Source organism: Salvelinus alpinus, chromosome 19 (genome assembly GCF_045679555.1).
Source record: "Salvelinus alpinus chromosome 19, SLU_Salpinus.1, whole genome shotgun sequence".
Classification (NCBI taxonomy): domain Eukaryota; kingdom Metazoa; phylum Chordata; class Actinopteri; order Salmoniformes; family Salmonidae; genus Salvelinus; species Salvelinus alpinus.
In genome coordinates this window covers 29,268,968-29,282,971 of record NC_092104.1, presented here as the reverse complement: position 1 = coordinate 29,282,971, position 14,004 = coordinate 29,268,968, and the positions used below count along the sequence as shown (strand labels likewise).

General features: G+C 43.6%; 1 protein-coding gene across 1 annotated transcript in view; it reads left to right on the top strand.

Annotated features, from left to right (window-relative positions):
- LOC139545258 (serine incorporator 5-like) overlaps positions 1-14,004 on the top strand; it is a 59,738-nt gene that overhangs the window by 41,314 nt on the left and 4,420 nt on the right. The window contains exons 6-11 of the mRNA XM_071352842.1: positions 5,840-6,051; positions 6,151-6,243; positions 6,662-6,788; positions 7,476-7,545; positions 7,668-7,704; positions 8,338-8,482. Coding sequence (XP_071208943.1) covers positions 5,840-6,051; positions 6,151-6,243; positions 6,662-6,788; positions 7,476-7,545; positions 7,668-7,704; positions 8,338-8,482 — 684 coding nt within the window. The remainder of the gene's footprint in view (positions 1-5,839; positions 6,052-6,150; positions 6,244-6,661; positions 6,789-7,475; positions 7,546-7,667; positions 7,705-8,337; positions 8,483-14,004) is intronic.

Here is a 14,004-nt window from a genome sequence, read left to right as displayed (position 1 = left end):
GAAACAGAGGGGGAGAGAGAGAGAGAAACAGAGGGAGAGAGAGAGAGAGACAGAGGGAGAGACAGAGGGAGAGACAGAGGGAGAGAGAGAGAGAAACAGAGGGAGAGAGAGAGAGAAACAGAGGGAGAGAGAGAGAGAAACAGAGGGAGAGAGAGAGAGAACCAGAGAGAGAGAAACAGAGGGAGAGAAACAGAGGGAGAGAGGGAGAGGGAGAGAGAAACAGAGGGAGAGAGAGAGAGAAACAAAGGGGAGAGAGAGAGAAACAGAGGGAGAGAGAGAGAGAGTAACAGAGGGAGAGAGAGAGAAACAGAGGGAGAGAGAGAGAAACAGAGGGAGAGAGGGAGAGAAACAGAGAGAGAGAGAAACAGAGGGAGAGAGAGAGAGAGACAGAGGGAGAGAGAGAGAGAGAGATGGAGAGGGAGAAAGAGAGAGAGACAGAGGGAGAAACAGAGGGAGAGAGAAAGAGAAACAGGGAGAGACAAACCAAGGGGGAGAGAGAGAAACCGAGAGAGAGAGAGAGTAACAGAGGGAGAGAGAGAGAGAAACAGAGGGAGAGAAACCGAGGGAGAGCGAGAGAGAAACAGAGAGAGAAACAGAGGGAGAGAAACAAAGGGGAGAGAGAGAGAAACAGAGGGAGAGAGAAAGAGAAACAGAGGGGGAGAGAAACAGAGGGAGAGAGAGAGAGAAACAGAGGGAGAGAGAGAGAGAAACAGAGGGAGAGAGAGAGAGAGACAGAGGGAGAAAGAGAGAGAGACAGAGGGAGAAAGAGAGAAACAGAGGGAGAGAGAAAGAGAAACAGAGGGAGAGACAAACCAAGGGGGAGAGAGAGAGAAACCGGGGGAGAGAGAGTAACAGAGGGAGAGAGAGAGAGAAACCGAGGGAGAGAGAGAGAGAGAGAGAACAGAGGGAGAGAGAGAGAGAGAACAGAGGGAGAGAGAGAGAGAGAACAGAGGGAGAGAGAGAGAGAGAACAGAGGGAGAGAGAGAGAGAGAACAGAGGGAGAGAGAGAGAGAGAAACAGAGGGAGAGAGAGAGAGAGAAACAGAGGGAGGGAGAGAGAGAGAAACAGAGGGAGAGAGAAAGAACAGAGGGAGAGAGAGAGAGAGAAACAGAGGGAGAGAGAGAGAGAGAAACAGAGGGAGGGAGAGAGAGAGAAACAGAGGGAGAGAGAAAGAACAGAGGGAGAGAGAGAGAGAGAAACAGAGGTAGAGAGAGAGAGAGAAACAGAGGGAGAGAGAGAGAGAGAAACAGAGGGAGAGAGAGAGAGAGAAACAGAGGGAGGGAGAGAGAGAGAAACAGAGGGAGAGAGAAAGAACAGAGGGAGAGAGAGAGAGAGAAACAGAGGTAGAGAGAGAGAGAGAAACAGAGGGAGAGAGAGAGAGAAACAGAGGGAGAGAGAAAGAGAAACAGAGGGAGAGAGAAACAGAGAGAGAGAGAGAGAGAAACAGAGAGAGAGCGAGAGAGAAACAGAGGGAGAGAGAGAGAGAAACAGAGGGAGAGAGAGAGAGAGAAACAGAGGGAGGGAGAGAGAGAGAAACAGAGGGAGAGAGAAAGAACAGAGGGAGAGAGAGAGAGAGAGAAACAGAGGTAGAGAGAGAGAGAGAAACAGAGGGAGAGAGAGAGAGAAACAGAGGGAGAGAGAAAGAGAAACAGAGGGAGAGAGCTATTGTGTCTTGTTGTAATCAGTACAAAGGAGGGTTTGGTCAGTGTCTTAAGTTGCAGACAGGATGCACATGACAATGGAGTGTATACCCACAGTTTCCTCTCCACCTCTGAGACACACACTCACAATAGAAATGAGGGTGGCAGGGGACCATTTTAGAGTCTGTTTGTCCATTTTCACTGACTGGTAATATAAGGCAAGAGGTCACTGCAATTACCCTGCAGCTGTGTGTCTGGGTGTGTGTGTGTGTTTGTATCTTTGTGTTTGTGTCTGTGTATCTTAGTGCTGAGCGATTAGTGCTTTTTGAGGGTGGTTCGGTTTTGGTTAAATTATTTAAAAAATAGTCACGGTTTTCGATTTCAGTTTCGATTCTTTCTGTTGAATGCTGTAACAACACAGAATAAAACTATGAATAAAAGTCCCATGATGGTCGTGACTGCTCATTACTGCTGATCACTTATTAACCATCAGTTATTCACATCACTTTACATATTACATTTGTTTTATTTAATGACTTTATTATTTCATTCCAAGTCATCATCTCATCTCTATAGGGCTGCTGCATATGCTCTCTGACAAAATCACTAATTTATAGATCTTCAAAGTAAATAAGGCAGTCCTTTATGACTGCTGAATACAAACTATCAATCACTTAGATCATGTCTTTTCAAGTGGAGATACACTACATGACCAAAAGTATGTGGACACCTGCTTGTCGAACATCTCATTCCAAAATCATGGGCATTAATATGGAGTTGGTCCCCCATTTGCTGCTATAACAGCCTCCACTCTTCTGGAAAGGCTTTCCACTAGATGTTGGAACATTGCAGCGGGGACTTGATCCATTCAGCCACAAGAACATTAGTGAGGTCGGGCACTGATGTTAGGCGATTAGGCCTGGCTCGCAGTTGGCGTTCCAATTCATTCCAAGGGTGTTCGATGGGGTTGAGGTCAGGGCTCTGTGCAGGCCAGTCAAGTTCTTCCACACCGATCTTGACAAACCATTTCTGTATGGACCTCGCTTTGTGCACGGGGTAAAGGGCCTTCCCTAAACCATTGCCACAAAGTTGGAAGCACAGAATCGTCTAGAATATAATTTTATGCTGTAGCGTTAAGATTTCCCTTCACTGGAACTAAGGGTCCTAGCCCGAACCATGAAAAACAGTCCCAGACCATTATTCCTCCTCCACCAAACTTTACAGTTGGCACTATGCATTGGGGCAGGTAGCGTTCTCCTGGCATCCGCCAAACCCAGATTTGTCCATCGGACTGCCTGATAGTGAACCGTGATTCATCACTCCAGAGTCCAATGGCGGCGAGCTTTACACCACTCCAGCCGACACTTGGTATTGCACATGGTGATCTTATGCTTGTGTGCGGCTGCTTGGCCATGGAAACCGATTTCCTGAAGCTTCCAACGAACAGTTATTGTGCTGACGTTGCTTCCAGATGCAGTTTGGAAGTCGGTAGTGGGTGTTGCATCCAAGGACAGACGATTTTTACGCGCTTCAGCACTCGGCGGTCCCGTTCTGTGAGCTTGTGTGGCCTACCACTTCACAGCTGAGCCGTTGTTGTTCCTAGACATTTCCAATTCACAATAATAGCACTTAAAGCTGCCCGGGGCTGCTCTAGCAGGGTAGACATTTGATGAACTGACTTGTTGGAAAGGTGGCACCCTATGACAGTGCCACATTGAAAGTCACTGAGCTCTTCAGTAAGGCCATTCTACTGCCAATGTTTGTCTATGGAGATTGCATGGCTGTGTGCTCAATTTTATACACCTGTCAGCAACGGGTGTGGCTGAAATAGCCGAATCCACAAATTTTAAGGTGTGTCCACATACTTTTGTATATATAGTGTACCTCACAAAGCAACAGCGGCTCTCTATATCCCCTCACGATTGAGTCTTCTTCTGCCTCTTCAGTAGCAGGCATAAAAGAAACACAGACCGGAAAAGCACATGTGCAATCGATTATGGTCATTGTAGTTAATTGCCACGTTTTATGAGCTAAACTATGTCGAATATTCGCCTGTTGGAAACTACAACTCTACATCGCACAGTTCAGGCTGGCTCTGATTTATCTCTAGAGAAACTGAATGTGCACATTGAGCTCACAGAAAAAAACTGAAGGAAATGGAATTCAAGTAATTGAACCGACGGCGGTCAATTAGTTGTTTAAAAAATACAAGTAACCGAAATGTCGGTTAATCTCTCAGTACTAGTGCATCTGTGTGTTTGTGTCTGTGTCGATGGGGTTGGGGAGCTCTGAGTAAAAGTCATCTGGATGTGGAAGATTTGCCAACAACCCTAAACTCCTTGTAGCCTCAGGAATAAAATATAACTATATCCCCCTCTCTCTTCCTCCCATTCTTCCCTCCATCTCTCTCTTCCTCCCATCCTTCCCTCCATCTCTCTCTTCCTCCCATCCATCTCTCTCTTCCTCCTATCCTTCCTTCACTCCATCTCTCTCTTCCTCCCATCCTTCCCTCCATCTCTGTCTTCCTCCTATCCTTCCTTCCATCTCTCTCTTCCTCCTATCCTTCCCTCCATCTCTCTCTTCCTCCCATTCTTCCCTCCATCTCTCTCTTCCTCCCATTCTTCCCTCCATCTCTCTCTTCCTCCCATCCATCTCTCTCTTCCTCCTATCCTTCCTTCACTCCATCTCTCTCTTCCTCCCATTCTTCCCTCCATCTCTCTCTTCCTCCTATCCTTCCTTCACTCCATCTCTCTCTTGCTCCCATTCTTCCCTCCATCTCTCTCTTCCTCCCATTCTTCCCTCCATCTCTCTCTTCCTCCCATCCATCTCTCTCTTCCTCCTATCCTTCCTTCACTCCATCTCTCTCTTCCTCCCATCCTTCCCTCCATCTCTGTCTTCCTCCTATCCTTCCTTCCATCTCTCTCTTCCTCATATCCTTCCCTCCATCTCTCTCTTCCTCCTATCCTTCCTTCCCTCCATCTCTCTCTTCCTCCTATCCTTCCTTCCCTCCATCTCTCTCTTCCTCCTATCCCCTATCCTTCCCTCCATCTCTCTCTTCCTCATCTCTCTCTTCCTCCTATCCTTCCCTCCATCTCTATCTTCCTCCTATCCTTCCTTCCCTCCATCTCTCTTTTCCTCCTATCCTTCCCTCCATCTCTCTCTTCCTCCATCTCTCTCTTCCTCCTATCCTTCCCTCCATTTCTCTCTTCCTATCCTTCCCTCCATCTCTCTCTTCCTCCTATCCTTCCCTCCATCTCTCTCTTCCTCCTATCCTTCCCTCCATCTCTCTCTTCCTCCTATCCTTCCCTCCATCTCTCTCTTCCTCCTGTTCTTCCCTCCATCTCTCTCTTCCTCCTATTCTTCCCTCCATCTCTCTCTTCCTCCTGTTCTTCCCTCCATCTCTCTCTTCCTCCTGTTCTTCCCTCCATCTCTCTCTTCCTCCAATCCTTCCCTCCATCTCTCTCTTCCTCCTATTCTTCCCTCCATCTCTCTTCCTCATATCCTTCCCTCCATCTCTCTCTTTCTCCTATCCTTCCCTCCATCTCTCTCTTCCTCCATCTCTCTGTTCCTCCCATCCTTCCCTCCACCTCTCTCTTCCTCCTATTCTTCCCTCCATCTCTCTCTTCCTCCTATCCTTCCCTCCATCTCTCTCTTCCTCCTATTCTTCCCTCCATCTCTCTTCCTCCAATCCTTCCCTCCATCTCTCTCTTCCTCCATCTCTCTGTTCCTCCCATCCTTCCCTCCATCTCTCTCTTCCTCCTATTCTTCCCTCCATCTCTCTCTTCCTCCTATCCTTCCCTCCATCTCTCTCTTCCTCCATCTCTCTCTTCCTCCTATTCTTCCCTCCATCTCTCTTCCTCCAATCCTTCCCTCCATCTCTCTCTTTCTCCTATCCTTCCCTCCATCTCTCTCTTCCTCCATCTCTCTGTTCCTCCCATCCTTCCCTCCATCTCTCTCTTCCTCCCATCCTTCCCTCCATCTCTCTCTTCCTCCCATCCTTTCCTCCATCTCTCTTCCTCCTATCCTTCCCTCCATCTCTCTGTTCCTCCCATCCTTTCCTCCATCTCTCTTCCTCCTATTCTTCCCTCCATCTCTCTCTTCCTCCTATCCTTCCCTCCATCTCTCTCTTCCTCCATCTCTCTCTTCCTCCTATCCTTCCCTCCATCTCTCTCTTCCTCCTATCCTTCCCCCCTCAATAGGAGTTCAGGTGTGAACGACAACCGTCTGTGGTATGGAGCACTGGCCATGGTCACCTTGGTGCTGTTCAGTATGGCAGTAGGAGCTGTGGTGTTCATGGCTCTGTTCTACACACACTCTCAGGCCTGTCTGCTCAACAAGGTGTTCCTGGGGGTCAACAGCAGCCTCTGTCTCATAGTCACCCTGCTGGCTATATCGCCCTTCATACAGAGACGTTAGTATAGGCTATACAAACACTGGAACACACACTGGAACACACGCACAGACACACACACACACACACACTTTAACAGTCTATCTGTTCTCCCTCCAGTCCAGCCTAAGTCTGGCCTGCTCCAGCCAGGAGTGATCAGTGTGTATGTCATGTACCTCACCTTCTCAGCCTTCTCCAGCAAGCCCAAAGAGAGTAAGTAGACTGGAGGCTCAGCCATAGAGCTCCAGTGTTTCATTGCCTATCTGATTGACCTATTAAGAGGTTTTATGTGTTTGCATTTTGTTAAATTGCACTTAAAATTCAAAAGGCACTTGCACATCTTTCTTGCAGGTGCATAGTAACAATTGAATAACATGAAAGTAAAGAGAAACCCGCACACTGCTCTTGTATCACTTTTCTTTATTAAACTTACGAATCGGCCTCAAGACCTTCGTTAGAGCTTTTTGTTAAATTGCACTTAAAATGCCTCCATTTAAACTGTGTTCTGGCCCGATGTGCCCTTGCAGCTCTCCAGTACTAACAAACTTATAAATATTATCCTCCTCTTTTTCCTGTTTTCTCTCATTCCCCCCCCCCCCCTTTCTCTCTCTCTCTCCCTGTTTCTGTTTAGTGTTGGAGGTTAATGGGGTGAATACGACAGTTTGTGTGTTCCCCTTCAACTCTGGATCAGAGAGCGACAAGAGGATTGTATCAATAGTGGGAACTGTCATCATGTTCGGCTGTGTGCTCTACTCCTGGTAAGACACACACAGTTATGTTATGGCCTTGGCCTGGTACTGACCCTGAGCCTGAACCTGGGCCTGAGAGAACAAACAGATAAGGATGCTCAACCTCTGTGACGCCTGATCCCAGCTTGGGGATATAATGAGGGCTTAGACCTTGAGTCTTTGGAGAATGTTTCTGTCTACCCCTGTGTGCACACTGTCTGTGATAAACCTTCAAAATAACTCTGTGGTTCCCCTTATCTTTTGAATTCAGCATTTCTACACCTGAACAACCTAAAATTCCCAACAACACACACGTGTTGCTGTCACCTATCCTGTGTTTTTAGATCAGTGCAGAGGGGATAGGGGCTGTGCTCTTTGGACTATTAGAATGCTTCCAGGTTACAGATCTGTAGCTGCAGTGAGGTCATGTCTTATTGGCTTGAGCAGATGTGAAAGTGTTTTTGATTGGCTGGTGCTGTTTAGTGGGTGTGTGTGATTGGCTGGATCTGTAGTGCGTGTCCACATGTGTTTCACATTAAGCTCAGACATATCTCCTGTGGTCGTCTCTGTAAAAGAGCTATTCTCAACCACAAATTACTGGGAAAATGTCTTCTGTCATCCCTGTGTGTGTGTGTGTTTCAAGTTTTATTAGTCATATGTAGTGGTATACACAGTCCTACGGAATGCTTACTGGTGTGTGTGTGTTTGTGTGTGTAGTTTGACGTCCACCACCAGACGAAGCGTTGCAGCACTGCGTGTGTGTAGGAACAGCATGCCTGAGACTGAGGTAAGAAGACCTACTCTCTCACACAAGCTTAGTGTGTGTGTACATGTGTGTTTAGTGAAATAGGGATGTATAGTTGATTGGTTGGTACATTCCTGTTGTACTAACTCCCCTCTCTCCTTCAGAGAGCTCGCTGCTGTTTCTGCTTTGGAGATGACACAGGTAAATACCCACATATTCTCTCTCCCTCCCACTGTTCTCTTTCTATCATCTCCCTACTTCAACACCAGCAGAAAGAGGCAGTGTTCCTGTATGTCCTCTCATACACATACTAACAGTAAAGATGCAGGAACACCATTGGTCAGTAACCAGAGATGATGTCAGTGTTACCAGGAGGGGACTATGGTGGTGTGGAGCTAGACCAATCAGATGGTAGCAGTAGACCTGAGAGAAGGCTACAGCTGCCTTCTGGTGGGAGATAGCAGCACTGCAGCCAGGGAAAGAACAGCACGTCATTTCATTTAGGAATTTATTACACAGAGAAAACATATTTAAAATAAGCATATGTACAGTTTAGAACATTACAATGGATTAAGAAAACAGGAGCCCTTCTCAGGAAACCTACTGATTTTCAGGGAGTTTCCTGTCCGGCAAAGGGGAGGGAGACACATATAGCATAGACCAGGAAAATGGAAAGATATCAGGAATATTAAATGGTGAGAGTGTTATTGGGTAGAAAATGTTCTGTGCATCATACATGTTGTGTTATGTATATGTTGCTGCGATGATTTTGTGTTGTGACTATGATGGAATGTTGTAATAATGTTGCTGTGATGTTGTGGTTGTGTTGTCCAGATGACTATGATGAGGAGAAGACTGGAGGAGGCCAAAACGTTCTGTATGATGAGAGAGGGGGAACCATCTACAGCTACACCTACTTCCACTTTGTCTTCTTCCTGGGTTCACTGTATGTCATGATGACCGTCACCAACTGGTTCCAGTAAGTAATAGAGTTACTGGGGAAACGTTACACTAGGTTCCAGTAAGTAATAGAGTTACTGGGGAAACGTTACACTAGGTTCCAGTAAGTAATAGAGTTACTGGGGAAACTTTACACTAGGTTCCAGTAAGTAATAGAGTTACTGGGGAAACGTTACACTAGGTTCCAGTAAGTAATAGCGTTACTGGGGAAACTTTACACTAGGTTCCAGTAAGTAATAGTGTTACTGGGGAAACTTTACACTAGGTTCCAGTAAGTAATAGAGTTACTGGGGAAACTTTACACTAGGTTCCAGTAAGTAATATAGTTACTGGAGAAACTTTACACTAGGTTCCAGTAAGTAATAGTGTTACTGGGGAAACTTTACACTAGGTTCCAGTAAGTAATAGAGTTACTGGGGAAACTTTACACTAGGTTCCAGTAAGTAATAGAGTTACTGGGGAAACTTTACACTAGGTTCCAGTAAGTAATATAGTTACTGGAGAAACTTTACACTAGGTTCCAGTAAGTAATAGTGTTACTGGGGAAACTTTACACTAGGTTCCAGTAAGTAATATAGTTACTGGGGAAACGTTACACTAGGTTCCAGTAAGTAGGAGAGATACTGGGGAAACTTTACACTAGGTTCCAGTAAGTAATAGAGTTACTGGGGAAACATTACACTAGGTTCCAGTAAGTCATAGAGTTACTGTGGAAACTTTACACTAGGTTCCAGTAAGTCATAGAGTTACTGGGGAAACATTACACTAGGTTCCAGTAAGTAATAGCGTTACTGGGGAAACTTTACACTAGGTTCCAGTAAGTAATAGAGTTACTGGGGAAACTTTACACTAGGTTCCAGTAAGTAGGAGAGTTACTGGGGAAACTTTACACTAGGTTCCAGTAAGTAATAGTGTTACTGGGGAAACGTTACACTAGGTTCCAGTAAGTAATAGCGTTACTGGGGAAACTTTACACTAGGTTCCAGTAAGTAATAGAGTTACTGGGGAAACTTTACACTAGGTTCCAGTAAGTAATAGAGTTACTGGGGAAACTTTACACTAGGTTCCAGTAAGTAATATAGTTACTGGAGAAACTTTACACTAGGTTCCAGTAAGTAATAGTGTTACTGGGGAAACTTTACACTAGGTTCCAGTAAGTAATATAGTTACTGAGGAAACTTTACACTAGGTTCCAGTAAGTAGGAGAGATACTGGGGAAACTTTACACTAGGTTCCAGTAAGTAATAGAGTTACTGGGGAAACATTACACTAGGTTCCAGTAAGTAATAGAGTTACTGTGGAAACTTTACACTAGGTTCCAGTAAGTAATAGAGTTACTGGGGAAACATTACACTAGGTTCCAGTAAGTAATAGAGTTACTGGGGAAACATTACACTAGGTTCCAGTAAGTAATAGAGTTACTGGGGAAACTTTACACTAGGTTCCAGTAAGTAGGAGAGTTACTGGGGAAACTTTACACTAGGTTCCAGTAAGTAATATAGTTACTGGAGAAACTTTACACTAGGTTCCAGTAAGTAATAGTGTTACTGGGGAAACTTTACACTAGGTTCCAGTAAGTAATATAGTTACTGGGGAAACTTTACACTAGGTTCCAGTAAGTAATAGAGTTACTGGGGAAACATTACACTAGGTTCCAGTAAGTAATAGCGTTACTGGGGAAACATTACACTAGGTTCCAGTAAGTAATAGAGTTACCGTGGAAACTTTACACTAGGTTCCAGTAAGTAGGAGAGTTACTGGGGAAACTTTACACTAGGTTCCAGTAAGTAATATAGTTACTGGAGAAACTTTACACTAGGTTCCAGTAAGTAATAGAGTTACTGGGGAAACGTTACACTAGGTTCCAGTAAGTAATAGCGTTACTGGGGAAACTTTACACTAGGTTCCAGTGAGTAATAGTGTTACTGGGGAAACTTTACACTAGGTTCCAGTAAGTAATAGAGTTACTGGGGAAACATTACACTAGGTTCTAGTAAGTAATATAGTTACTGGGGAAACTTTACACTAGGTTCCAGTAAGTAGGAGAGTTACTGGGGAAACATTACACTAGGTTCCAGTAAGTAATAGAGTTACTGGGGAAACATTACACTAGGTTCCAGTAAGTAATAGCGTTACTGGGGAAACATTACACTAGGTTCCAGTAAGTAATAGAGTTACCGTGGAAACTTTACACTAGGTTCCAGTTAGTAGGAGAGTTACTGTGGAAACTTTACACTAGGTTCCAGTTAGTAGGAGAGTTACTGTGGAAACTTTACACTAGGTTCCAGTTAGTATGAGAGTTACTGTGGAAACTTTACACTAGGTTCCAGTAAGTAGAAGAGTTACTGGGGAAACTTTACACTAGGTTCCAGTTAGTAGGAGAGTTACTGTGAAAGCTTTACACTAGGTTCCAGTAAGTAATATAGTTACTGGGGAAACTTTACACTATGTTCCAGTTAGTAGGAGAGTTACTGTGGAAACGTTACACTATGTTCCAGTAAGTAATAGAGTTGCTGTGGAAACTTTACACTAGATTCCAGTAAGTAGAATAGTTACTGTGGAAACTTTAACTAGGTTCTAGTTAGTAGCAGAGTTACTGGGGAAACTTTAACTAGGTTCCAGTAAGTAGAGTAGTTACTGGGGAAACTTTAACTAGGTTCCAGTAAGTAATAGAGTTACTGTGGACACTTTACACTAGGTTCCAGTAAGTAGAATAGTTACTGTGGAAACTTTAACTAGGTTCCAGTTAGTACCAGAGTTACTGGGGAAACTTTAACTAGGTTCCAGTAAGTAATAGAGTTACTGTGGACACTTTACACTAGGTTCCAGTAAGTAATATAGTTACTGGGGAAACTTTACACTAGGTTCCAGTAAGTAGGAGAGATACTGGGGAAACTTTACACTAGGTTCCGGTAAGTAATAGAGTTACTGGGGAAACATTACACTAGGTTCCAGTAAGTAATAGAGTTACTGTGGAAACTTTACACTAGGTTCCAGTAAGTAATAGAGTTACTGGGGAAACATTACACTAGGTTCCAGTAAGTAATAGAGTTACTGTGGAAACTTTACACTAGGTTCCAGTAAGTAGGAGAGTTACTGGGGAAACTTTACACTAGGTTCCAGTAAGTAATATAGTTACTGGAGAAACTTTACACTAGGTTCCAGTAAGTAATAGAGTTACTGGGGAAACATTACACTAGGTTCCAGTAAGTAATAGCGTTACTGGGGAAACTTTACACTAGGTTCCAGTAAGTAATAGAGTTACTGGGGAAACTTTACACTAGGTTCCAGTAAGTAGGAGAGTTACTGGGGAAACTTTACACTAGGTTCCAGTAAGTAATAGCGTTACTGGGGAAACGTTACACTAGGTTCCAGTAAGTAATAGCGTTACTGGGGAAACTTTACACTAGGTTCCAGTAAGTAATAGAGTTACTGGGGAAACTTTACACTAGGTTCCAGTAAGTAATAGAGTTACTGGGGAAACTTTACACTAGGTTCCAGTAAGTAATATAGTTACTGGAGAAACTTTACACTAGGTTCCAGTAAGTAATAGTGTTACTGGGGAAACTTTACACTAGGTTCCAGTAAGTAATATAGTTACTGGGGAAACTTTACACTAGGTTCCAGTAAATAGGAGAGATACTGGGGAAACTTTACACTAGGTTCCAGTAAGTAATAGAGTTACTGGGGAAACATTACACTAGGTTCCAGTAAGTAATAGAGTTACTGTGGAACCTTTACACTAGGTTCCAGTAAGTAATAGAGTTACTGGGGAAACATTACACTAGGTTCCAGTAAGTAATAGAGTTACTGGGGAAACTTTACACTAGGTTCCAGTAAGTAGGAGAGTTACTGGGGAAACTTTACACTAGGTTCCAGTAAGTAATATAGTTACTGGAGAAACTTTACACTAGGTTCCAGTAAGTAATAGTGTTACTGGGGAAACTTTACACTAGGTTCCAGTAAGTAATATAGTTACTGGGGAAACTTTACACTAGGTTCCAGTAAGTAATAGAGTTACTGGGGAAACATTACACTAGGTTCCAGTAAGTAATAGCGTTACTGGGGAAACATTACACAAGGTTCCAGTAAGTAATAGAGTTACCGTGGAAACTTTACACTAGGTTCCAGTAAGTAGGAGAGTTACTGGGGAAACTTTACACTAGGTTCCAGTAAGTAATATAGTTACTGGAGAAACTTTACACTAGGTTCCAGTAAGTAATAGAGTTACTGGGGAAACGTTACACTAGGTTCCAGTAAGTAATAGCGTTACTGGGGAAACTTTACACTAGGTTCCAGTGAGTAATAGTGTTACTGGGGAAACTTTACACTAGGTTCCAGTAAGTAATAGAGTTACTGGGGAAACATTACACTAGGTTCTAGTAAGTAATATAGTTACTGGGGAAACTTTACACTAGGTTCCAGTAAGTAGGAGAGTTACTGGGGAAACATTACACTAGGTTCCAGTAAGTAATAGAGTTACTGGGGAAACATTACACTAGGTTCCAGTAAGTAATATCGTTACTGGGGAAACTTTACACTAGGTTCCAGTAAGTAATAGAGTTACCGTGGAAACTTTACACTAGGTTCCAGTTAGTAGGAGAGTTACTGTGGAAACTTTACACTAGGTTCCAGTTAGTAGGAGAGTTACTGGGGAAACGTTACACTAGGTTCCAGTAAGTAATATAGTTACTGGGGAAACTTTACACTATGTTCCAGTTAGTAGGAGAGTTACTGTGGAAACGTTACACTATGTTCCAGTAAGTAATAGAGTTGCTGTGGAAACTTTACACTAGATTCCAGTAAGTAGAATAGTTACTGTGGAAACTTTAACTAGGTTCTAGTTAGTAGCAGAGTTACTGGGGAAACTTTAACTAGGTTCCAGTAAGTAGAATAGTTACTGGGGAAACTTTAACTAGGTTCCAGTAAGTAATAGAGTTACTGTGGACACTTTACACTAGGTTCCAGTAAGTAGAATAGTTACTGTGGAAACTTTAACTAGGTTCCAGTTAGTACCAGAGTTACTGGGGAAACTTTAACTAGGTTCCAGTAAGTAATAGAGTTACTGTGGACACTTTACACTAGGTTCCAGTAAGTAATATAGTTACTGGGGAAACTTTACACTAGGTTCCAGTAAGTAGGAGAGATACTGGGGAAACTTTACACTAGGTTCCGGTAAGTAATAGAGTTACTGGGGAAACATTACACTAGGTTCCAGTAAGTAATAGAGTTACTGTGGAAACTTTACACTAGGTTCCAGTAAGTAATAGAGTTACTGGGGAAACATTACACTAGGTTCCAGTAAGTAATAGAGTTACTGTGGAAACTTTACACTAGGTTCCAGTAAGTAGGAGAGTTACTGGGGAAACTTTACACTAGGTTCCAGTAAGTAATATAGTTACTGGAGAAACTTTACACTAGGTTCCAGTAAGTAATAGAGTTACTGGGGAAACGTTACACTAGGTTCCAGTAAGTAATAGCGTTACTGGGGAAACTTTACACTAGGTTCCAGTGAGTAATAGTGTTACTGGGGAAACTTTA